The sequence below is a fragment of the Hyla sarda genome, chromosome 5, assembly GCF_029499605.1.
Source record: "Hyla sarda isolate aHylSar1 chromosome 5, aHylSar1.hap1, whole genome shotgun sequence".
Classification (NCBI taxonomy): Eukaryota; Metazoa; Chordata; class Amphibia; order Anura; family Hylidae; genus Hyla; species Hyla sarda.
Window position 1 is genome coordinate 208,814,391 of NC_079193.1, and position 26,456 is coordinate 208,840,846.

General features: G+C 40.5%; 1 protein-coding gene across 1 annotated transcript in view; it reads left to right on the forward strand.

The window, feature by feature from the left end:
• Window positions 1–3,765: 3,765 nt before the first annotated feature.
• The window catches only part of LOC130273742 (serpin B6-like), a 40,043-nt gene continuing 17,352 nt past the window's right edge, over window positions 3,766–26,456 (forward strand). The window contains exons 1-4 of the mRNA XM_056521016.1: window positions 3,766–4,035; window positions 4,235–4,417; window positions 11,167–11,214; window positions 14,867–15,004. Of these exons, the coding sequence (XP_056376991.1) occupies window positions 4,253–4,417; window positions 11,167–11,214; window positions 14,867–15,004 (351 nt within the window). The 5' untranslated portion in view covers window positions 3,766–4,035; window positions 4,235–4,252. The remainder of the gene's footprint in view (window positions 4,036–4,234; window positions 4,418–11,166; window positions 11,215–14,866; window positions 15,005–26,456) is intronic.

Sequence of the window (26,456 nt, forward strand, 5' to 3'; positions counted from 1 at the left end):
AAAATCACACAAAAATTATCAATGGAAATCAAATTTATTAACCAATGGAGGTCTGGATATGGAGTCACACTCAAAATGAAAGTGGAAAACCACACTACAGGCTGATCCAACTTTAATGTAATGTCCTTAAAACAAGTCAAAATGAGGCTCAGTAGTGTGTGTGGCCTCCACGTGTCCGTATGACCTCCCTACAACGCCTGGGCATGCTACTCATGAAGTGGTCTCCTGAGGGATGTCCTCCCAGACCTGGACTAAAGCATCTGCCTACTCCTGGACAGTCTGTGGTGCAACATGGCATTGGTGGATGAAGCAGGATATGATGTCCCGGATGTGCTCAATCGGATTCAGGTCTGGAGAATGGGTGGGCCAGTCAATAGCATCAATGCCTTCCTCTTGCAGGAACTGCTGGCACACTCCAGCCACATGAGGTCTAGCATTGTCTTGCATTAGGAAGAACACAGGGCCAACCGCACCAGCATATGGTCTCACAAGGGGTCTGAGGATCTCATCTTGGCACCTAATGGCAGTCAAGCTACCTCTGGCAAGCACATGGAGGGCTGTGCGGCCCCCCAAAGAAATGCCACCACACACCATTACTGACCCACCGCCAAACCAGTCATGCTGGAGGATGTTGCAGGCAGCAGAATGTTCTCCCCGGCGTCTCCAGACTCTGACATGCCTGTCACATGTGCTCAGTGTGAACCTGTTTTCTTCTGTGAAGAGCACAGGGCACCAGTGGCAAATTTGCCAATCTTGGTGTTCTCTGACAAATGCCAAATGTCCTGCACGGTGTTGGGCTGTAGGCACAACCCCCACCTGTGGATGTCGGGCCCTCATACCATCCTCATGGAGTCTGTTTCTGACCGTTTGAGTGGACACATGCACATTTTGCAGGGCTCTGGCAGTGCTCCTCCTTGCACAAAGCCGGAGGTAGTGGTCCTGCTGCTGGGTTGTTGCCCTCCTACGGCCTTCTCCATGCCTCCTGATGTACTGGCCTGTCTCCGGGTAGCGCCTCCATGTTCTGGACACAATGCTGACAGACACAGCAAACCTTCTTGCCACAGCTCGCATTGATGTGCTCTCCTGGAGGAGCTGCACTACCAGAGCCACTTGTGTGAAGACTCGTCTCATGCTACCACTAGAATGAAAGCACCGCTGGATTATGTTGTGAACATGAACCATTTTAGTCTGAAATTTTATGGTGTATTTTTTTATGTTTGTCAGACCACTGATGCAATCTGTAACCTGTTTTAAGGGATCTGCAATAAACTTCAACAACTTTATAAAGTTCCAGACCATCCTTCTGTTTAGCTTACTGTTCTTCTATGTCAGACGATTCAATTAAGTTAAATCAGAACAATAAGGCCCATCAAGTTTAGTGTGGATTAAAGGGCTACTCCACTGGAAAACATTTTTTATTTTACACAACTGGTGCCAGAAAGTTAAACAGATTTGTAAATTACTTCTATGAAAAACTCTTAATCCGTCCCGTACTTATCAATTGTTGTATGGTCCACAGGAAGTTCTTTTGTATTTGAATTTCCTTTCTGTCTGACTACAGTGCTCTCTGCTGACACCTCTGTCCATGTCAGGAACTGTCCAGAGCAGGATAGGTTTTCTATGGGCATTTGCTCCTACTCTGGACAGTTCCTAAAATGGACACAGGTGTCAGCTGAGAGCACTGTGCTCAGACAGAAAGGAAATTCAAAAAGAAAATAACTTCCTCTGTATCATACAGCAGCTAATAAGTACGAGAAGGATTAAGATCTTTTAATAGAAGTAATTTACAAATCTGTGTAACTTTCTGGCACCATTTGATAAAAAAAAAAAAATAATGTTTTCCAGTGGAGTCTCTATGCAGACTGAATATACTCTGGATTTTGTTTTAGTTTGTGTATAATAAAAGGTATACCTCAAGGCAGAACCAAGACAATGGCCCTCATTTACTAAAGTTCAACCGGTTCTTTTTCTCGGTTATTGCGCCTAAATTTTAGTCACAACGTCTGTGCAACTATTTATGCAACCAAATTTTAGTCGCACAACCGACACTTTAGAAAACACTCAGTGTTTTTTTTCACTCTGAAATGGGCGTGCTTTCTGCAAAAATGGGCGTTTTACCGACAAAAACCCAAAAATACTCGGCGTACTTCCAAAATCACTCGAAAAAAGTGTGAGTTTGCCTCAAACAATAACCGACAGCCATGAGGCCGAGTGAAATTCCAAAAAGGGACTGTTTGCCATTGTGTTTTTTGTGAAAGTAACTTGTTTTATAACCTGAAAACATTCAGTACACTTTTATGAATAAAATATTGAATGCTTTTGTGATAGTTAATGTTTACATTTTTTTAACACATTTACAATATTAGGTTTAAATCAATTTAACACGCAAGCTGATAAACAAGGATAATTGTTGTAATGTTTGAAAAATTATAACACATGAATACTTTTTATTAATGGAAACATTTTTAAACAAACAAGTCTAAACCATTTTGACTCACACAACTAATTTCTTTAGCTCGGAGTTTGTGCGACACAATTGACTATTGCGACAAAAAAACGTGTGACAGAAAAAAAACGAAATGTGCAACAGAATAGTAAATAATGAAATCACTCCAGAATAAACACTCCACTCTTAGTAAATCAGGGCCAATGTATTTTGGTGCTCTAGACAGATAAGAAAAATTGCACCCCTCCCCCTTCCTGTGCAATTTGCCTTATTCCTTTCACTTTCTTCTGGTAAAAATAGCCCTTAATCTTGATTGCCCCATGAGCGAGGAGTTCAGGCAAAATCCAGAGCTGAGCAGATGAAATGGATGCCTTAGCTACTGTACCATACAGTGTGAGCTACGTCTCTATCCAATGGTCTTTGCAGAAGACCAATGCTGGACACTTTATGTTTTTTTATGAAATGTCTGAACTTTCTTGCTTATACCAGCTTTGATTGCATGGAAGGAGCCAGAGTGGATTGAAGATCCTGACTGGTTCCTGTCATTGAACTGCAAGTCCCAGCAAGAAAGCGCTTTTTCGCAGGTGATTGCATGGCAGGAGCTTGGTTGGCTTGAAGCTCCTTATTGACCTCTGACATAGAACTCCAAGACCCAGAACGACTACAAAAAGCACAATGGAAAAAACAAAGACCAGAAAAGACTTTGCAGAACTGTTTTATGGTTTTATTACTAACAACATTCTGAGTGGTAGCTCTACTAGATAAATATTAGCCTGCAGTGTTAATCCATTAGTAATAGGGTCAGCTCTTTGCTTTCTACAAAGATTTGTGCCCCCCATACAGTAATAAATACTGTTTCCCATACAGCTGTAGTCATCTTTTATACCCCTAAATAGTAGGTAGGTGTACCCCCATATAGTGAATTGTAGGTAGGACGGCCGTTAGATCCTTCCAATTCATCAGGAAGACAAACCCTCCTCTAAAATATGTATATAGTTTGATGATAAGACTCTCCATTTAATAGGTAGTAAGGTAGACCCCTCATAAAGTATGTAGGTAGGTAAGACTCCCATTAAATTAAAACCCCTGTTAAGCAGATAGGTAGGTCCCAACTATCATAATGTCCCCCTTGCAGGAAAAATAATGATACTCACCTTTCCCCATCCCCATGGTAAGGAGCTGATTTCTCTTCCTGTGGTCTCATACAGGTTGCACAATGTAGTAACATCATGTGTGTCAACTGCGCTGGGATGCAGTGCATACTAAAACAGAGATGTCAGAAGAACATTATTAACATTATTTTTACATGAACGGTCTTTCTCTCTTCAACCCAGATTCTCAGATGTTTTAACAACAGTAACTATTTTCAGAAGACTGTTGGCTGCCTCTTATATTCTTCTTTTATGATTCACGTACATTGGCACATTCATTTCCCATGTGTCAGAATGTAACAGTACGTGTTGAGGCAGAGATGCAAGTAATCAGGAAACATTTGTTGCTTTATTTGATGAAGAAAGAATTTCTTTATATCTGGGTGTAACAGCAAAGAAGAACAGTCTTCATTGAAGAATCTGCATTCTTACATTCAGGTACTGTACTAATGAATAACACTGTGAACAATGATTAATATCCACTTTGTAGGTAAATGTATTTGTTTACTTTGTGTTGTTATTCAGTATTACACTGTAAGAACTTACTATGTGTAGCATTGTTGTTTTTTTTTCAAATATTTGCTTATGGTGAATATACCATTAAAAATACTTACCGTAACATTTTTTTTTCTTTCAGGTCTGCTAAGAAAAAAAAATGGAGGCCTTAGTTACATCATATAATACATTTGCTGTGAGCATGTACAAAAAATTACTTGAAAATACAGACAAAAACATATTTTTTTCTCCCATGAGCATTGCCTCTGCTCTAACTATGCTTTTTCCTGGTACCAATGGTAATACTGAATTCCAAATGGCAGATGTGAGTATTTCTTACTACTTTTGCACGGTAAATGATAATATTGTAATCATAAAAAAGTAATATAATAAATAAGTAATTATGGTTTTGAATTGAATACATTCATAATAGATAACCTGCAATAAAAATTAGGTAACTGAGCAACCATATTGATTTAACATATTGCTTGTATTTATCTCTCAAAAATGGGTCTCCCACCCACTTTCTTGTTATTCAAGAGAGAGAGAAATGTGTAAGAGATATAATATTACAGCTGGGCAGAAGCAAATCTGAGGAAACAAAAAGTAGTAATGAAGCAGTAGTAGTGAGAACTGAAAAGAACACAAGAATCTGTCTATCCTGATCCTCGAAGAGAGTTTCCTGCCAACTGCCCAGACTATCACCGGATAAGTGCTGCAGGCTCTTCAAACATTTGTCTTGCAAATCAGAATTCTCAAATCCCCCTTAGTTTTTATGAATATCAGCTTCATGTTGCACTAGAGCAAACACTTGAATTTAAATTTGGCTATAAAAGTTAGTTCTCTCCATCCCCCTTTTTTTTTTTTTTTTCTTCGTTTTAAAAAAAACAACAAAATACTGTAAAAGCATACCAGTCATTTGCAACAACTTTTTATAGAATGTAGATAACAATATTATATGTATATTTGTGTGTATATATATATATATATATATATATATATATATATATATATATATATATATATTGGTTACATTTTTGGTAATTTATTGGGTGAAAAAACTTCTCTCCCTGCAGTTATTGCCTGTGTGTCTCTGTGCAGAGATGAAATACAGGAAGTAGGATGAACATGCAGGGTTAGTGCACTGAGGACAAGCAGGGCTCTGTACACTGAGGACAAGCAGGGATCTGTGCACTGAGGGTCTGTGACATGCCCCCGGCTCACACAGCAGGATGATTGACAAACTGGAAACATGCACAGAGCCCTGTTTATCCAGCCCACACTTCTTGTATTTTGTCTCTGCACAGAGACATACAGACAATAGCTGCAGGAACAAGACAGCATTTTTCCACCCAAAATTTTAAAAAAATGTTTATCCAATGTATATAACAAACATACATATAATGTTATTGTCTACATTTTATAGTATTTTGATAAAAAAAAAAAAACAAATAGAAAAAAAACTTTTATAGCCAATTTTAAATGTAATAGTTTGTTCTAATTTAACATGATGCTAATCTTCATAAAAACTAAAGAGGGGGGGATTTGAGAACTCTGATTTGCAAGGGCTATGTACATGCATCTATGTTGTCCATCATCCTGCTGTTTGAGCCAGGGGCGTCTCACTGTGCCTCAGTGCACAGAGCTACACTTGTCCTCAATACACAGAGCCCTGCTTGTCCTCAGTGCACAGAGCCCTGCTTGTCCTCAGTATACAGAGGCCTGCTTGTCCTCGGTGTACAGAGCCCTGCTTGTCCTCAGTGCACTGAGCCCTGCTTGTCCTCAGTGTACACAGCCCTGCTTGTCCTCAGTGTACAGATCCCTGCTTGTCATCAGTGTACAGAGCCCTGCTTGTCTTCAGTGCGCAGAGCCCTGCTTGTCCTCAGTGTGCAGACCCCTGCTTGTCCTTAGTGTACAGAGCCCTGCTTGTCCTTAGTGCACAGAGCCCTGCTTGTCTTCAGTGCTCAGAGCCCTTCTTGTCCTCAGGGTACAGATCCCTGCTTGTCCTCAGGATACAGATCCCTTCTCGTCCTCAGGGTACAGATCCCTGCTTGTCCTCAGTGTACACAGCCCTGCTTGTCCTCAGTGTACAGATCCCTGCTTGTCATCAGTGTACAGAGCCCTGCTTGTCTTCAGTGCGCAGAGCCCTGCTTGTCCTCAGTGTGCAGACCCCTGCTTGTCCTTAGTGTACAGAGCCCTGCTTGTCCTTAGTGCACAGAGCCCTGCTTGTCTTCAGTGCACAGAGCCCTTCTTGTCCTCAGGGTACAGATCCCTGCTTGTCCTCAGGATACAGATCCCTTCTTGTCCTCAGGGTACAGATCCCTGCTTGTCCTCAGGGTACAGATCCCTGCTTATCCTTAGTGCATAGAGCCCTGCTTGTCTTCAGTGCACAGAGCCCTGCTTGTCCTCAGTGTGCAGAGCCCTGCTTGTCCTCAGTGTACAGAGCCCTGCTTGTCCTTAGTGCATAGAGCCCTGCTTGTCTTCAGTGCACAGAGCCCTGCTTGTCTTCAGTGCACAGAGCCCTTCTTGTCCTCAGGGTACAGATCCCTGCTTGTAATCAGGGTACAGATCCCTGCTTGTCATCAGTGTACAGAGCCCTGCTTGTGCTCAGTGTACAGAGCCCTGCTTGTCCTCAGTGTACAGAGCCCTGCTTGTCCTTAGTGCATAGAGCCCTGCTTGTCCTCAGTGCATAGAGCCCTGCTTGTCCTCAGTGCATAGAGCCCTGCTTGTCCTCAGTGCATAGAGCCCTGCTTGTCCCACCCACACTTCCCATATATTATCTGCACACAAGCAATAGCTGCAGGGACTAAATAGCATTTTTTACCCCCAAATATACATATAAAAGTCAAAGTTCAAATATTTTGTGCTACTGCATTTTGTACAAAGCTTGTCATTACTCCCACAGAGCCCTTCTTGTCCTCAGGGTACAGATCCCTGCTTGTCCTCAGGGTACAGATCTTTGCTTGTCATCAGTGTACACAGCCCTGCTTGTCCTCAGTGCACAGATCCCTGCTTGTCCTCAGTGCACAGAGCCTTGCTTGTCCTCAGTGCACAGAGCCCTGCTTGTCCTCAGTGTACAGATCCCTGCTTGTCCTCAGTGTACAGAACCCTGCTTGTCCTTAGTGCATAGAGCCCTGCTTGTCTTCAGTGCACAGAGCCCTGCTTGTCTTCAGTGCACAGAGCCCTTCTTGTCCTCAGGGTACAGATCCCTGCTTGTCCTCAGGGTACAGATCCCTGCTTGTCATCAGTGTACAGAGCCCTGCTTATCCTTAGTGCATAGAGCCCTGCTTGTCTTCAGTGCACAGAGCCCTGCTTGTCCTCAGTGTACAGAGCCCTGCTTGTCCTTAGTGCATAGAGCCCTGCTTGTCTTCAGTGCACAGAGCCCTGCTTGTCTTCAGTGCACAGAGCCCTTCTTGTCCTCAGGGTACAGATCCCTGCTTGTCCTCAGGGTACAGATCCCTGCTTATCATCAGTGTACAGAGCCCTGCTTGTCCTCAGTGTACAGAGCCCTGCTTGTCCTCAGTGTACAGAGCCCTGCTTGTCCTTAGTGCATAGAGCCCTGCTTGTCCTTATTGCATAGAGCCCTGCTTGTCCTCAGTGCATAGAGCCCTGCTTGTCCCACCCACACTTTCCATATATTATCTGCACACAAGCAATAGCTGCAGGGACTAAATAGCATTTTTTACCCCCAAATATACATATAAAAGTCAAAGTTCAAATATTTTGTGCTACTGCATTTTGTACAAAGCTTGTCATTACTCCCACAGAGCCCTTCTTGTCCTCAGGGTACAGATCCCTGCTTGTCCTCAGGGTACAGATCCCTGCTTGTCATCAGTGTACACAGCCCTGCTTGTCCTCTCTGCACAGAGCCCTGCTTGTCCTCAGTGCACAGATCCCTGCTTGTCCTCAGTGCACAGATCCCTGCTTGTCCTCAGTGCACAGAGCCTTGCTTGTCCTCAGTGCACAGAGCCCTGCTTGTCCTCAAAAGTCAAAGTTCAAATATTTTGTGCTACTGCATTTTGTACAAAGCTTGTCATTACTCCCATCAGTCCTTTCCCCTGTTGGGGCTCACAATTACAATTTTAAACAAACCTAACAGTATGTTTTGGGGTGTGGAAGGAAACCAAAGTACCTGGAGGAAACCCATGCAAACATGGGGAGAAGAGATGGTTGAGGCAATAGAAAAATGTAGCCATATTTGTGCATAGCTCTGAGCCGTTTTTATATTAAATAGCGATTTCTGCTTAATATGGGTTATTAAAGGGGTACTCTGGTAGAAAACAAATGTTTTCAAATCAACTGGCACAAGTTAAACAGATTTGTAAATTACTATTCAAAAATCATTAGCCTTCTAGTACTTATCAGCTGCTGTGTACTACAGAGAAATTTGTTAAGTTCTTTCCAGTATGACCACAGTTCTCTCTGCTGACACCTCTGTCCGTATCAGGAACTTTTCAAATAAAGAGCAAATCCCCATAGTAGAGCACTCCATACTGTAAAACAGCAAGATGATGGGAATTGCATAGTATGGTTTAAGCTTACCGCAATATGTTGTGCAGACCATACACAACAATGGTAAGAGTGATAGGAATGTGATATGGTTCTTCTGTAGCCCTCCTGCCCAGATAGAATGGATAAATGGTGCACAAACTTTAAAGGGGTATTCCATGCCAAAACTTTTTTTTATATATCAACTGGCTCTGGAAAGTTAAACAGATTTGTAAATTACTTCTATTAAAAAAATCTTAATTCTTCCAATAGTTATTAGCTTCTGAAGTTGAGTTGTTGTTTTCTGTCTAACTGCTCTCTGATGACTCACGTCCTGGGAGCTGTGCAGTCCCTATGGGGATATTCTCCCATCATGCACAGCTCCCGGGACGTGACATCATCATTGAGCAGTTAGACAGAAAACTTCAGAAGCTAATAACTATTGGAAGGATTAAGATTATTTTAACAGAAGTAATTTACAAATTTGTTTCACTTTCCGGAGCCAGTTGATATATATAAAAAAAGGTTTTGCCTGGAATACCCCTTTAAGGAAGAGAACGTAGGGTTTCCAGGTGCTGAACAGACCAACATAGGAGTAAGTAACAAAAGGAGTTTAATAGACCATCATGCAATGGGTTTCACAGCACAAACACTGCTTCATCAGGCATCATGAAGAAGCCTGATAAAGTAGTGTTTGTGCTTTGAAATGCGTTGCATGATAGTCTATTAAACTACTTTTGTTACCTACTCCTGTGTTTGTCTGTTTAGTGCCTGGAAACCCGGAGTTCTCTTATTTGAAGTTCCTGACAGCAGAAATCACTGTGGTCAGACTGGAAAGAACTACACAACTTTCTCTGTAGTATTCAGCAGCGGATAAGTACTGGAAGGCTAAATATTTTTAAATAGATAATAAGAAATAAGATAATAAACAATAAGAAATACATACTAAAAATTGTATATGAATATTGTATTTAAGACTGCAGTAGAAATTTAAAAAAGAGGATTTTTTTTGGTGGTAAAAATTGATGCAACCATATCATTATACTAATAATGGTGCAGTGTCCATGTGAAATTGCTGTGTTGCTATTTAGTTTATCTGCAACATCCTTCATTTCTCTCAAGGTATCAGAAAGGTAGATTTGTTATCCTAAAATGTTAACGGGGCAGATTCCTAAAAGGGACAATTACCTATCAAGAGGGACATTATTACAATAAAGGGTACTTTTACACTTACAATAAACTTACATTATTACAATAAAGGGTACACTGAATAGGTGTTGAATAGGTGAAGATTATGTTAGAAAAGTTAATTGACAGATTCTGCAGATATAAGTTGTAGATGGGAGAAGTTATGTCAGTCTTGACCAGATGCAGAAGTAAAGGAAAGAAAACTTTTACAATCAAAGAAGACACCCTCTGTAAGCCACTGTATGTAATCATTTATACAATCTGCAGAGTCTGTGTATCAAACACTATATGGTAATTGTATGGGAGTAATATTGGTCTGTGGATGGGGTCTTTGCTCACTAACAGTAAAGAGATAATATTCAGGCACCTGTTATGAAGCTATGTGGTCATGATGTGGTATTATCTGTCCCTTGTAAATTTCTATTCTTGGTAATGATTAGTATTATTGGTAATGACATTGATATCCTGTCTTTGTTTAGTAACAGTTTGGTGTTATTATCAGTCACTGTGTGACAATCATGGTATGGTGGGAATATGCATACCTTGTATACTCTGGTATTATTGGTAATGTTAGTCTTAGTGTACCCGATTTGGTCAGTAACAATATGATGGAAAAACGTATGGTGATAACATTGGTCCTTTGTGTACTGGTATTATTTAGTATTTAGAGGTATACTGTAGTATCTCACTTAGAAAATGTTGTATGTTTGTGTGCGTTTGTTTTCGAGATTAAAGGGATATGCCAGGATTTTTTTTTTTATTTGACTATGCTACATGAGCTGTAAAGTTAGTGTAGTTCATAATATAGTGTCTGTACCTGTGTGTGACAGTCGTCTTGCAATTCTTATGTGATTTTCACCCAAATATATATTTTTAACAGCATACAAAATGACTGTTGTCCCAGATTTTTCCCAGGTTGCAATGCAACCAAGATCTGACATCACTAGTCAGCTGATGACAGGGAGCCTGTCTGCTTCAATGGGTGGAGTGATCGCTTGGTGTGAGATAAATCAATCTGCAACTAATGCAACAGCTGTAGGCATCCTGAGTGAAAACCACAGGTCTTTTGAATGGATGCAGCTCATTCATGTTTCAATGGGTGGGGTGGCTGATGTGCGGGAGGGAGGAAAATAGAATTATGGGATTTGTAGGCAAAGAAGGAAACTCAAACAGGAAATACCAGTTCACAAAAAGCTAGCCACAGTGTTATGGTAACCTCACAACATAGCCATTTAGCCATTTGCATTCTCTGCCCAGGACACCAAAATACCTTATTTCGGGCCTGAGAAAACATGGTCTATGAAATGTTATGATTCTGCATGATCATAAAGTAAAATACTTGTACTGTAAATACTCATTATGCAATTTTCCACTTTTATTTATCTGCTAATGTATTAGGTTTTAAACTTTCGAAAACCACCTGGAAAACAAGGCTGCCATTCAGAAGTAAGTCTATACTGTATGAAAAGTGTGCATATCGAGCGTCATGTCAACCTAATATCATTTTTCTAATTATTTAGAAAACATTACACAAAATGGAAATTATCCTCATCAATTGTTATTAAAGGTATAACTGTTGTGAAAGTCCTAGCATGCCTTAGCAGTGGTCCCTACCACTGGCTCAGTAGCCACATGTGACTCCAGGTCACATACTGTATGACTTATCATAGGAGTTTTGGGTTATGACTATAGGCACTGGCAATTTACATTAACAGACATATCTTATCCATGGAGCATTGCTAAGTAGGATGGCATAATATTAACTTCAAATGTTAATCAGTAAATGTTTGCAAGTTTATCGTTTTTTGTTTCTCTTCATTTAATATATGTTCCCTACATTTTTAAGTTTAACCCCTTAAGGACTCAGCCCATTTGGACATTAAGGACTCTATTTTTACATTTTAGTTTTTTCCTCGTAGTCTTCTAAAAATCATAACTCTTTTATATTTTCATCCACAGACTAGTATGAGGGCTTGTTTTTGTGCAACCAGTTGTCCTTTGTAATGCCATCACTCATTTTACCATAAAATGTATGGCACAGCCAAAAAAAATACTATTTGTGTGGGGAAATTGATAAGAAAACCGCAATTTTGCAAATGTTGGAAGGTTTTGTTTTCATGCTGTACACTTAACGGTAAAATGGACATGTTTCCTTTATTCTGTGGGTCAATACGATTAAAATGATACCCATAATTACATACTTTTCTATTATTGTTGCGCTTACAAAAATCGCAAACTTTTTAACCAAATTAGTGCGTTTAAAATCCCTCTATTTTGCTGACCTATAAATTTGTAATTTTTCTGTATAAGTAGCAGCATGAGGGCTAATTTTTTTGCAATTTTTTAATACCACATTTGCATATATAAAACTTTGAATACATTTTTTATAATATTTTTTTTGAATAAAATGTTATAAAAAAGCAACAATTTTGGACTTTTTTTTCTTTACGTTCACGCCGTTCACCGTACGGGATAATTAACATTATATTTTAATAGTTTGGATATTTAAGCTCGATCTCAGACCAGAGCAGATGATGCCGGGAGATAAACAAAGGCAGGTGAGGGGACCTCCGTCCGCCATTACAGATGATCGGATCGTCACAACAGCGCTGTGGACAATCCGATCATGCATTTTTCTGATCCCACTCCCGCAGATGCCGAGATCTGTATTGATCACCGTATCTGAGGGGTTAATGGCGGGTCCCTGGCTGCTATCACCGGCTGGTCCCTGGATGCTCACAGTCATGTACAGGACGTAAATGTACGTCCTGGTGCATTAAGTACCACCGCACCAGGACATACATTTACATCCTGCATCATTAAGGGGTTAAAGGGGTATTCAGGTGGAAAACAATTGCTTTCATATCAACTGGCTCCAGAAAGTTAAACAGATTTGTAAATTACTTCTATAAAAAAATTTTTTATCCTACTAGTACTTAGCAGATGCTGATGTTGAGTTGTTCTTTTCTGTCTGACAACAGTGCTCTCTGCTGACACCTCTGTCTGTCTCAGGAACTGTCCAGAGCATCCACAAATCCCCATAGCAAACTACTCCTGCTCTGGACAGTTTTTGAGACAGAGAGAGGTGTCAGGATAAAGCACTGTTGTCAGACGGAAAAGAACAACTCAACTTCAGCAGCTGATAAGTATTGGTAGGATTAAGATTTGTTAATAGAAGTAATTTACAAATCTGTTTCATTTTTTTGGAGCCAGTTGATATGAAGAAAAAGTGAATCTCAATTATCACTCAAGTGATTGTGAGTTACAAGGTACAATAGTTTGAGGACTAAGGCCTAAAGAAGTGGTTCCCAACCTTTTTTGCCAATCAGATCGCTTCTTTCATTTTATAAAAGGCCTCTGAAAAACGAAGGAGTAATCTGATTGGTTTCTATGGGCAACTGGTGAACTTTTTCACTACAGAGGTTTTGATAAATCTCCCCCTTAAAAGTGTTCCTCAAACAGTTTTCTGCTAGAGCCATACAAAAAATATTACTGAGAGTATTTTTTTATGTCCTCTTGACAACATTTTTGTTAAAATTAAATCCACATATACAAAGGCCCAGATTTACTACTGCAAAAGTGCCAAAAAATCCTGTCTTATATGACTTTTGACAAATTATTTTAGACATTTTTTTTTTACTTTTCTGTGGGCTTCAGATATCTTTGCATGTGCCTGATAAATTGTTTGAAAATTTAGGAACATTTAAATTTAAAGGAAATCTGTCACCAGTGTCACTTGCACTAACCTGTCAGCACCGACAGATTGCAGGGGACACTGTTGACAACAGTACTCACCTTGTCCCAGTCTATGTCAGGGATCTCCGGTAATCTTCTCCGTTAAGCTTCAGGGCCGGGCCCGGCTTGAGGCTGAAAACAGCAGCGGTGCCTTCACTAAGCTACACCTGTGCCCCAAGCTGGGCCGGAGCTGAAGCTTACTGGAGAAGATTACCGGAGATCCCCTGCACGGAACGGGACAAGGTAAGTACCGTTGTCATCAGTGTCACCTGCAATCTGTCGGTACTGACAAATTAGTGCAGGCAACACTGGTGACAGATTTCCTTTAAAGACTGTTTGTATGGTCTAAATATTTATTACAGTAGAATTTCCCTATAGCGGACACTCACAGGGAATAAAAAAGATTCTGCCATTGAGAGATGTCCCCTATTGGGGAAAAAAGGCTCAAATCTTGTACTCACTCCAGAGTGTAATTACTTATTAAACACAATAGAAACCAATATTACAGTAGAATCTCCCATTGCTGTTTAATCACCTCTTATCACCCCCTGTACCATTTCATTCCCCCTTTATAGCCTGTGCCACCTTATTCCCCCTGTGTCTTGTGCCAAATTATACCCCCTTACTCCCTGTGACATATCATTTCCCCTTGATCCCCCTGTGCCATTACATTCCCCCTTTATTACCCTCTGTGTTAATTCATCACCCCCTCTTTATGAAGTGGCACAGGGGGGAAAGAAATGCCACAGAGGGTGGTAAAGAGGGGATAATAAAGTGGGAATGAAATAGAGTGGAACCGAGATGAAATTATGTGGCACAGAGGGTAATAAAGGGGGGGTTATTTGGCACAGGGGAAACAAAGTGGCACGGGGGGGATCAGGGAAGGAGGGGGGTGAATGATGTGGCCAGCAGATGTACTGAAGCAGGAGACCACTATTTAAACAGTGGTGTTCTGCTTCTGTGCTGGGGATTCTGCAGGGGGGTGCAATGGGGGCCTGGGGAGCATGGCCTCCTTACTGGGGTATTGGCTGTGTCCCCTGACGCCAGCCCTGTGTACAAGGTAGGGTCGGTACATAAGCCTGGTTGTCCCCTATTGGGAGTGTTTTGTCCCCTAACGGGAGTGTTTTATTCCCTTTCGGGTGGGTCCTCATCCACTATTGGGAGTGTCCCCTATTCGGAGGTTGCAAATATGGGACTCTGCCAGGGAATTAACAAACTGTCTGCTGTTGGGAGGTGTCCCCTATTGGGAGGTGTCCGCTAAGGGAGATTTTACTGTAGTATAGTATTATGTGCAATTATGTATCCTATACATTTTTTTATTTATTTAAATGTAAAAATTTATAATTTCTACAAAATGTTTCAGACTTCTGATGCTATTCAAATACAAAATGTCCCTGAAGTTTTTGAGGACTTTTCTTCATGTATCAACCAGAGCTCCAAATGTTATACTTTGAAAATGGCTAACAGGCTATTTAGTGAAAAGAGCTTCCAAATCCTTGAGGTAGGTTTCCTCATATGTAATGCATACCACATATACAAAAAAGTGTATTTATTGTGGAATAAGTTGGGCAGGGGCTTAATTATTATTACTAACTGCTATCCATGCATTGAGTATTCTATCCCGTTGCATTACCTATAAACCTCCTAAATAATGAAAAGGAAAAAAAATCTACTGGAAAACTACATTTTCAGAGTACCTCTCATGATTTTGTGAAATTGTATACTTCTCCCTGCCCCCATCATGATAAACCACCCCCTGCCTTTATTTTTATTATTTGTTTGTTTTCTACCTTGATATTGCTCTGTATATTCTGCTCAGTCTTAGTCAGATTCACAGACTGGGAAGGGGGCGTTACCCAGCAGGTTGTGACATCTTCTGAAGCCATACAGGGGAGAACTTCCTCTCTCACTCTGCTACACACAGCCCAGAGCAGGTCAGTGTGTGAGGTGAGCTCTGATTGGATAAGGCTGCACACACACCCTCAGCATTTCCTACTTTTGGACTTCTGCCAGGCTAGCAGGAGTCCAAAGTCTGTGCAAAAGATGGGGGAAAATGTGCTCTGGACATGTAGGGAGACACCTAGTGGCAGCTTTCTTAAACACAAATAAAACAGAAAACTAAATTTTTTTGGGAACAAAGTACATTAGAAAGATTTTTTTATTTACCCTAAGGGGTGCAATAGCAAACATTAGTTTTAATAAGAGTGCCCATTTAAGACAGGAAAGAGAGGATGGGGATGACACTCCAGTTTCCCTGCTTCAGGGTGTGATTAAAGGGGTGCTCCGGTGGAAAACTTTTTTTTTATTATTTATTTTTTTATCAACTGGTGCCAGAAAGTTAAACAGATGTGTAAATTACTTATATTAAAAAATCTTAATCCTTCCAGTACTTATTAGCTGCTGAATACTACAGAGGAAATATTTTTCTTTTTGGAACACAGAGCTCTCTGCTGACATCACGAGCATAGTGCTCTCTGCTGACATCTCTGTCTATTTTAAGAACTGTCCAGAGTAGGAAAAAATCCCCATAGCAAACATATGCTGCTCTGGACAGTTCCTAAAATGGACAGAGATGTCAGCAGAGAGCACTGTGCTCGTGATGTCAGCAGAGAGCTTTGTGTTCCAAAAAGAAAATAATTTCCTCTGTAGTATTCAATAGCTAATAAGTACTGGAAGGATTAAGATTTTTTTTATAGAAGTAATTTACAAATCTGTTTAACTTTCTGGCACCAGTTGAAAAAAAAGTTTTCCACAAGAGTACCCCTTTAAAGCGTTACTGTCATTAGTAATAAAATTTTAATAAAATACTCAAGTCAGTGTCGTAATGTGCCCTAAGACCTGTATGCATAATTATATGCATGTTTTTATATTTAAAATATCTTTTGATCTATGTATTACTATGCTCCCTCCTAAAGGCTGGGGGCATTTTTTGGGACCATGACAAACTTGCTCCTTTCCTCCCCCCTCCCTTGCCATAACGGCTGCAAACACATTTTTACATTTGCAAAGCTTTGTGCAGCCATGTAAACATATTGTGCAAATACACAAGAAATAAGTTCATAAAATAACCAAAAATAATTAATTTAGCATATTAATATTAATTTAACGCCTTGTTTTTATGGTCAGTGTGCATGGAAATGCTTATTTTCTGAAAAGATTGCAAGCTGTCTGTATCTCCCAGGTGTTCATCTCTCACTGAAGAAAGCTTGATTATACACTGCTCTGACACCCCTCACTCCCCCCTTCTCTCAGAAAAATGGTCCAAAATACCAAGTTGCTAGGACCAAATAGCCTTGGTTATCAGAGTTTGTTTGCAAAAAGAAACAGAGACCCCTAGTGGACGATATTTAAACCATTTTTTCTTTACATCTTTAGCAATCAAATGTTTTCATGAAGTATATTAGGAAAATGTTGTTTCTAAAGTCAGTAATGCTTTAAAAGGACTCCAACATCTCCAGCTAAGGAGATTATCTTTTTCTTTTTATAATGATAGGTACAAGTATATAGGACTAAAACTTTTTAATGGATTTAGCCTTTATACTGTAGGTGTACACTGTAGATATCTAAGTATATTTGAGACTTTCACACTAATGTTATTGATGGCTTCCTTTACTGTGTAATAGTGGTGCCATCTAGCTATAATACAGCCCCTGATCAAGTAAACAGGAGCCGAGCTGCAGTAACCAGGCCCAACCAACTCCTTTTAACCCCATTCACTGTACAGTGTAGGTGCTCAACAGTTGATAGGTGGGGATGTCAGCTGCGAGCACCTTGACAATCATTGATTTTATATAAATTCAAGACGCTTCGTATTATGCTTCAACTTTTACTTTTAACTCAGCAGCAAAAGAATGTATATTAATACATAAAAGAAAAAACTTTAAACGTAAGCATGGCGTAATCAAACATGCTGGTATAGGTGACATCCAATCAGAGTCCAGTATAACATATATAGGTGACAGTTGGTCTAATATCATCCTCTTCTTTTGCTGCTCAGCAGTGCTATAGATCAGTATTTTTCTTCTCCACATATTTATATAAATATAATTTTGTCTTATTATATTGATTTATCTTATTGATATAATATATTTGTTTAATACTTAATCTGTATATCCTTTATTCATTATATATTGTACCATATGTCAGTATCGTTTTTTCCTGATTGTATTTCTTGGTATTTTATATAAATTGCCTTTTTCTGTGCTACTGCGTTTTTTCTCATTCCAATTCCCAGTTTTTTCCCTTCTTATCTCCCCCCCCCCCTTCTTATCATTCTGTTATCATTGTTTCATATATATTGTGTATATTGCCTCAGTTTTTTCATATAAATATCTTAGTTTTTTCGTATTGCTTCCTGATTCCTTACCTTTTCCTATTCCTCCGGTCCTCTCCGCCGTCTCGTCTGCACACAGGGGACCGCGACCATCTTCTATCCCCGCCGTCTTCTTTTTCTTTCCTGCTGCGTCACGGCCGCCTTCCTCTTTCCTTCTCCGAGTTCACGCGCGCTGATCTCGTGAGACTTCGCAGCAGTGTGGTAATCACCTGCTGTGGGCGGGAACCCTTCACTCGTCAGAGCGGCAGTGAAGGAAAAAGTTGTTATCCCCGTTGCCAGGCACTGTAAACAGAGTTTCCATATTTGGGCTTTCCTAAATTTGTTTCAATTCCTGTCCTAGACTACCACCCGGTGGTCTGTTAGTGATATTACACCCTTTTTGTTAAATTCCCAAAAATTTTCACCTCACAAATTGTCTCTCATTGACTCTGTGGTACTTTTTGAGTGTACTTTACTGAGTCTGATATTTATTTAATATCTACTGACAGGGTTCATTATTGTTAATAAAAAACAATTACTATGGCTGATGAAAATAAGCCAGCACAATCTACTGATGGTGCAAATAGAGAGCTAATTAAATCCATTGTGGATGATTCCATTTCACGCACAGTTAATTCTGCGATACAATCTGCTGTATCCGCTTTGCAGGATAGCATGAACAAATCCATTTCCATGGCTCTGGCTCACCCTAGTCCTTCACATGATACTATTAGACCTTATACTCCCTCGGATTATTACTGGTCCCCAGAGGATTCAGTTTCTAAACTTGCCAAGGGATTTCAAATCCACAAAAAGGCCACTCATAAAAGACATCATTGCAATGACGGCTATATTCCCCTTAAGAGACCTGCTAAAGGGGTTTGCCAGGAACCTTCTAGTGATACCAGCGTACCCTAGGTCAACATGATTGTGTTAATTTAGAACACGCCAGACCCTCTGCCCAGGAGTAGGATGATACTAACAGGGTTCATATACCGCCAAGCGGTCTAAACCTAATTCGTTTATCGAAATTGATTCAAATGATTCTGACGATTCAGATGAATATGTAGATGTCTTTCCAAACTCTGATTACTATTTTTCTGGTGAAAGTGGCGAAGTTGCTACCCCTTAGGAGGAAGTGATTTTGGCTGATGCTGATCAGTCTTATTTCGACCCTTCCCTCATACGCCACCCAAGGTCTGGAGAATGGCTTCCGACACCTTTGGTGGCAAAAATCATATCCTCTATGGCTTTTAAAAGTCTTGATAAGGTCACCCGTAATAAGCTCAGGGCAGAATGCCCTAGACCGCTACTACCACATAATACATCTGTTACACCAGAATTGGACCCTGTCCTCAATAAGTTCATTAAAAAGGGAGGAAAGAATCCTAAAAAAGGAATGGACAGGAGCTTTCGCTCCTGTAAAGAAAAACTTATGGATTTCATGGGCCCGCTTACAAAAATTGTAGACATTGCTGAGGAATCCAGAGCCTCACACAAACTTATGGACACTGAAGTGGTCTTGGGATGGGCACAACGTGCCGTATGTTTTTTCGGAAATGCTAATGCAGCACTTTCCACTGAACGGAAATGTTCTATTTTGATAAGGATTGATCCTCAACTGACCAATTTGGCATCAAATGAACCCCCACGCCCCACGGAGGGAATACTCTTTGGGGAAGAATTTATACAAGAGATGAGCAAATATGTGGGCCTGTTTTCTACCATAAATAAAGCCCAGACCAATATCAAAAAAGTTTTCTCCCAACAAATTTTTGGACGGGCCGGGAAAGGAAGGGGCCGCTTCCCCGGCCGTCCCATGCCTTCAAGAAGAGGCTCCTACCAATCAACTCCATCCTTTCCTGCTGCACCTACCAACCCCTCTCCATTCTTCCCGTATCAAAGAACAAGACCCTGGCATGCCCGAGGACAAAGAGGGATTCCACGTGCCAGACCCTATTCAGGTAAGTCTACCCATTTTTTCCAAATAGGTCCCATTGGGTGGAAGACTCTGTGGTGGAAAGGGTGGACAAATTACTAGGGGGGGCTGGGGATGACCCAACTGTCGTGGTCCATGTGGGAACCAACGACAGAATACAGGGTAGGTGGAGGTCCTTGAAGAATAATTACAAGGAACTAGGTGCCAAGCTGAAGGGAAGGACCTCTAAGGTTGTGTTCTCTGGAATACTTCCTGTGCCATGCGCATCACAGGAAAGACAGCGGGAGCTTAGGGATTTAAATGCATGGCTTAAGTCGTGGTGTAAGGGTTTGGGTTTTTAGAGCACTGGGCTGACTGTTCATTGGGGTACAAACTCTATTCTACGGATAATTTGCACCTGAATGGAAGGGGGTCCGCTGTGCTGGGGGAGAGAATCCTGGAAGGGGTGGCAGAGTATTTAAACTAGGTGAGTGGGGGGAGGATAATAAAGCAAAGAAAGCAGACAGTGGATAGGTTAGAGAGGGGTCAGGACATAATGGTGGGTGGAGAGGAGTCCTGTGGGGGGAGGTTAAGAGCAGTGGATAAGGAGATCCATGGGTTACAAACCAGCCGTAAAAATAAATGTAGCCCGAAAAATTGTAATCCCAATAATTCAAAAAATTCCATTAGCCCCAATAACTCAATAACTACAATAAGCCCCATTAACTCAAAAAATACCATTAGCCCCAATAACTTAAATAACGTTAGACCCAATAAAGCAAAAATTCCCATTCGCCCCAATAACTTAAATAATAACGTTAGACCCAGTAACTCAAAAAATCCCATTAGCCCCAATAACTTAAATAGTACAATTAGCCCTTATAACTCAAATAATAACATTAACCCCAATAACTCAGAAAATCCCATTAGTGAGACTATATGTGTAAAACTTAATGGAAATGTAAAGTGTATGTTCACAAATGCCAGAAGCCTAGCAAATAAAATGGGGGAGCTTGAGGCCTTGATACTGGAGGAACATATTGATATAGTTGGGGTCACTGAGACATGGCTGGACTCCTCGGACTCCTCGCATGACTGATAGAATGAACAGAAAAGGTGGTGAAGTCTGTCTGTATGTAAGAAGTGGTATGAAAGTCAGTGTGAACGATGCCATAGTGTGTGATGATTCTGAGGATGTGGAATCACTGTGGGTAGAATTACAAAAGGAGGGAAATACTGAAAAAATAGTATTTGGTGTAATCTACAGACCCCCTAATATCACTGAAGAGATAGAAGGTCGGCTGCATAAACAAATAGAGAGGGCTGCCCGGGCAGGTACAGTGGTAATAATGGGAGATTTTAACTATCCAGATATAGATTGGGGTCGGGGGCTGGCTAAAACTACAAAGGGGAGAAAATTCCTAAATTTATTGCAGGATAATTTTATGGGCCAGTTTGTGGAGGACCCAACAAGAAGGGATGCCTTGTTGGATCTGATCAATTCCAACAACACAGAACTGGTTGGTAATGTAACTGTGCGGGAAAACCTTGGTAATAGCGACCACAATATAGTTACTTTTGACTTAAAATGTAGAAAACAAAGACAGACGGGGAAGGCAAAAACATATAACTTTAAAAAGGCAAACTTCCCTGGGCTGAGAGCTGCACTACAGGACATAGACTGGGGGGAGGTTTTGTCAAATACTGATACAGAAGGTAAATGGGAAATTTTTAAATCAACTCTAAATAACTATACAGCTAAATATATACCAAAGGGGAACAAATATAAACGATTAAAACTAAATCCTACATGGCTGACAAATGATGCTAAAAGAGCAAGAAACAACAAAAAAATAGCCTTCAAAAAATACAAATCTGATGGGTCAGCTATAACATTTAAACAGTACAAGGAGCTTAATAAAATCAGTAAAAATGTAATAAAAACAGCAAAAATTCTAAATGAGAGACAGGTGGCCAAAGAAAGCAAAACTAATCCTAAATATTTTTTTAGATATATAAATACAAAAAAAAAACAAGGACAGAGCATGTAGGACCCCTTAATAATGATAATGGGGAGGTTGTCATGGGCGATCAAGAGAAGGCGGAGCTACTGAATGGGTTCTTTAGTTCTGTATATACTATGGAAGAAGGAGGAGCTGACATTGGCCAGGTCAGTGCTGGTAACACATCATGTAATGTACTGAACTGGCTTACTGTAGAGATGGTACAAGGTAAGTTAAGTAAAGTAAATGTAAGCAAATCTCCAGGACCGGATGGACTACACCCAAGAGTTCTTAGAGAGGTAAGTTCAGTAATATCTGTACTCTTGTTAATGATATTTAGAGATTCTCTGGTGTCTGGTATTGTGCCAAGGGAATGGCGCAAGGTGAATTTGGTACCAATCTTCAAGAAGGGCTCTAGGTCTTCGCCAGGCAATTATAGAACGGTAAGTTTAACGTGCATTGTGAGTAAATTGTTTGAAGGACTTATAAGGGATTACATACAGGAATACATAGGGGATAATAGTATTATAAGTGATAACCAGCATGGGTTTACTAAGGATAGAAGTTGTCAAACCAATCTAATTTGCTTTTATGAAGATGTCAGTAGAAGCCTTGACAGAGGAATGGCTGTGGATATAGTGTTTCTGGATTTTGCCAAAGCATTTGATACTGTCCCTCATAGTCGTCTGACAGGTAAGTTAAGGTCTTTGGGCTTGGAAACTTTAGTTTGTTACTGGATTGAACACTGGCTCATGGATCGTACCCAGAGAGTGGTGGTCAATAATTCGTCCTCTGATTTGTCCTCGGTTATTAGTGGTGTATCCCAAGGTTCTGTACTGGGCCTGCTGTTGTTTAATTTATTTATCAAATGATATAGAGGATGGTATTAACAGCTCTGTTTCTATCTCTGCAGATGACACCAAGCTTTGTAGCACAGTACAGTCTATAGAGGATGTGCATAAGTTACAAGATGACTTAGATAGACTAAGTGTCTGGGCTTCCACTTGGCAAATGAGTTTTAATGTGGGTAAATGTAAAGTTATGCATCTGGGTACAAATAACATGCATGCGTCGTATGTCTTAGGGGGGATTAAACTGGCAGAGTCACTGGTAGAGAAGGATCTTGGTGTACTTGTAGATCACAGACTTCAGAATAGCATGCAATGTCAGGCTGCTGCTTCCAAAGCCAGCAGGATATTGTCATGTATCAAAAGAGGTATGGACTCAAGGGACAGGGACATAATACTCCCCCTTTATAAAGCATTGGTACGACCTCACCTGGAATATGCTGTTCAGTTTTGGTCGCCTGTCCATAAAAGGGACACTGCGGAGCTGGAAAGGGTGCAGAGACGTGCGACTAAACTAATATGGGGCATGGAACATTTTAGCTACGAGGAACGATTAAAGGAGTTACAATTGTTTAGTCTTGAGAAGAAACGTTTAAGGGGGCATATGATAAACGTATATAAGTATATAAATGGCCCATACAAAAAATATGGAGAAAAACTGTTCCAGGTTAAACCCCACAAAGGACGAGGGGGCACTCCCTCTGTTTGGAGAAGAAAAGGTTTAGTCTAAAGGGGCGACACGCCTTCTTTACCATAATAACTGTGAATTTATGGAACAGTCTACCTCAGGAACTGGTCACAGCAGGAACAATTAATAGCTTTGAAACAGGGTTAGATACATTCCTGGAACAAAATAACATTAATGCTTATGCAGAATTATAAAACTACATCCCTTCCCCTTATCCCCTTACATCCTTCCCTTCAATTCCCTGGTTGAACTTGATAGACGTATGTCTTTTTTCAACCATACTAACTATGTAACTATGTATCAGGTTTTCAAATAGAATTTGTTTGCCAACCCATTCAACACACTCTCCCTCATCCTATTCAATTTTCCTCAAAAGATCAAACTCTGATCAATTCAGAGGTGGAAGAGCTCTTTGCAAAGAGTGCTATAATCCAGGTTCCACTACATTCCACAGGCTTTATCAGCAACCTTTTTCTGGTGAGCAAAAAAGACGGCGGTCACAGACCGGTCATCAATTTAAGACTATTCAACAATTATGTTGTGTACAGACACTTCTACTAAGGGATTTACACCTTACAAACGATTGGTTGATAAAAATAGATCTGAAGGATGCTTACCTAACTGTCTCAATTCATCCTTCTTCTCAACCTTTTCTCCAATTTCTGTGGAACAACAAAAAATGGCAATTCACTTGCCTCCCATTTGGCCTGTCATCGGCCCCTTGGTGTTTCACAAAACTACTAAAACCAATTGTAGCTCTACTCAGAAGTCGAGGGGTCCGTCTTATTATTTACCTAGACGATATTCTCCTTATGGCCCAGTCCGTATGCCTTCTTCTTACCCACAGAGATTGGACTTTATCTCTCCTGACAAATCTAGGCTTTCTCATCAACCACAAAAAAATCGATTCTTCATCCATCCATCCCAAGAGACCGAATTCTTGGGTTTCCTGATCAATACCAAATCAACGACTTTGAGTCTTCCTCCGCGGAGACTGAAAACCATCCGCAAGGAAATTCGTCAGGTCCTTCAGAAGGACATTATTTCCTTGAGAACCATAGCCCGAATTGTAGGCCTTCTATCAGCCTCCATTCAGGCCGTCTTTCCGGCTCCCCTCCATTATCGAGCCCTACAGCGTCTAAAAATTCGACATTTAAGAGAAGGTCTGGGATACTCAGACGAAGTTCATCTTTCCTCCGACGCCAAAGAAGAACTTCTTTGGTGGTTGTCCCACATCCAAATTTGGAACGGAAAAACAATCTTTAACCAAAATCCGGACATCATTATAGAATCGGATGCCAGCCTTTTGGGATGGGGAGCTCGTTGCGGCTCCCTCTCTACTGGAGGGAAATGGTCTCCTTTGGAATCCAAACTCCACATCAATTGTTTGGAGCTTTTGGCTGGATCGTTCGCACTAAAGAACTTTGCAAAGGATTCTTCACATTGCTGTGTTTTACTTCACATGGGCAACATCTCCGCTGTCCAATATATAAATCATATGGGTGGTACAACCTCAAAAGCCCTTGCAGACATTGCCAAAGATTTTTGGCATTTTTGTCTAGACAGACACATCACCTTAAAAGCTGAATACCTTCCGGGCATCTCCAACAAGATTGCAGACTGGAACTCCCGCTTCCTGTCGGACAATAGCGATTGGAAACTCCTTCCTTCAATTTTTCAACGCATCAACAATCTCTGGGGACCATTGGTGATAGACACGTTCGCTTTTTGTCTGAATTGCCAAATTCCACTGTTCTTCAGCTGGAGGCCAGATCCGAAGGCTCTAGGAGTAGATGCCTTCCTTCAATTCTGGCCACAAGACACGCTTTATGCTTTTCCTCCTTTCAACCTCATTCCATGGATTCTGTTGCAAACTTCGATTCGGAAATCAACCATGGTTCTCATCACTCCTTGGTGGCCAACTCAACCTTGGTTTCCTCAACTACTTCATCTCTTGATAGATTATCCACGAGTCATTCCATCTTCTCCGGATCTTCTACAGGATCCTCTTGGCAATTTTCATCCACTTATATTATCAGATCAACTAACTCTAATGGCTTGGCTAATATCGGGTCTTCCACATCGTCCACTTCACTTTCTCTCACAACTAGAGAACTCCTCTCAGACGCTTGGGCTCCGGGCACCAGATCTGCTTACAGATCAGCCTGGAAAATTTGGCTACATTGGTGCTCTCAATGGGATCTGGATCCCTTACATGCATCTATTCCAGACATTCTGAATTTTCTTTCGGACTCTTTTGATTCTGGCAAGGCTTATAGAATGATTAATTTATATCGTTCCGCTATTTCTGCCAATCATTCTCTTATTGATTCTGTCCCTGTAGGCAAACACCCTATTATATGTAAACTTTTAAAAGGTATACGCTTTCGTTGTCCTCCTTTACCTAAATATAACTCCACTTGGGATGTTAATATCCTCTTGAATTTGTTCCTTTCCTGGGAGGATAACAATTCCTTACCTCTTAAACTACTTTCTTTTAAACTTACAGTCCTTTTATGTTTAATTTCTGTCAAACGTGTTTCTGACGTTAGGGCCTTGGATATAAATCGCAGACAATATTCCCCTGAGGGAGTTGTCTTTACAATTTACCGTCGCACAAAAACCAATCTCCATTCAATTTTCTATCCATCTTTTCCACATCAACAAAAACTGTGTGTAGTTCGATGTCTCCGTTCTTATGAGGCTAGAACTGATCCTATTCGGTCCTCATCTTCTTCTCAATTATTGATATCTTTTTGCAAACCTCACAATCCTTTTTCTTCCTGTACTTTGGCCCGCTGGGTTAAATCTACTATGGAATTGGCTAGTATTGACATTTCTAAATTCACTGCTCATTCTACCAGAGCGGTTTCTACTAAATTATTCCAATCTGGCGCTTCCCTCGGACATTCTTAAAACGGCCAATTGGTCATCTGATTCAACTTTTAAAACTTTCTATTTTAAACCTGATTCACATGAATCAACAGTATTGTTATAATGCTTATTTATATGCTATTAATTGTTTATTTCAGCCTAGCTTTAAACTAGCATACTAGCGTCTTGGATTTATATAAAATTGGAGATTTTCCTATCCTTGGTGAAGGAAAATATAGATTTTATTGAAGACAAGACGCAAGTATTATCCCACCCTATGAACCCATCCCTTAGTTTTTATTCATTCTCT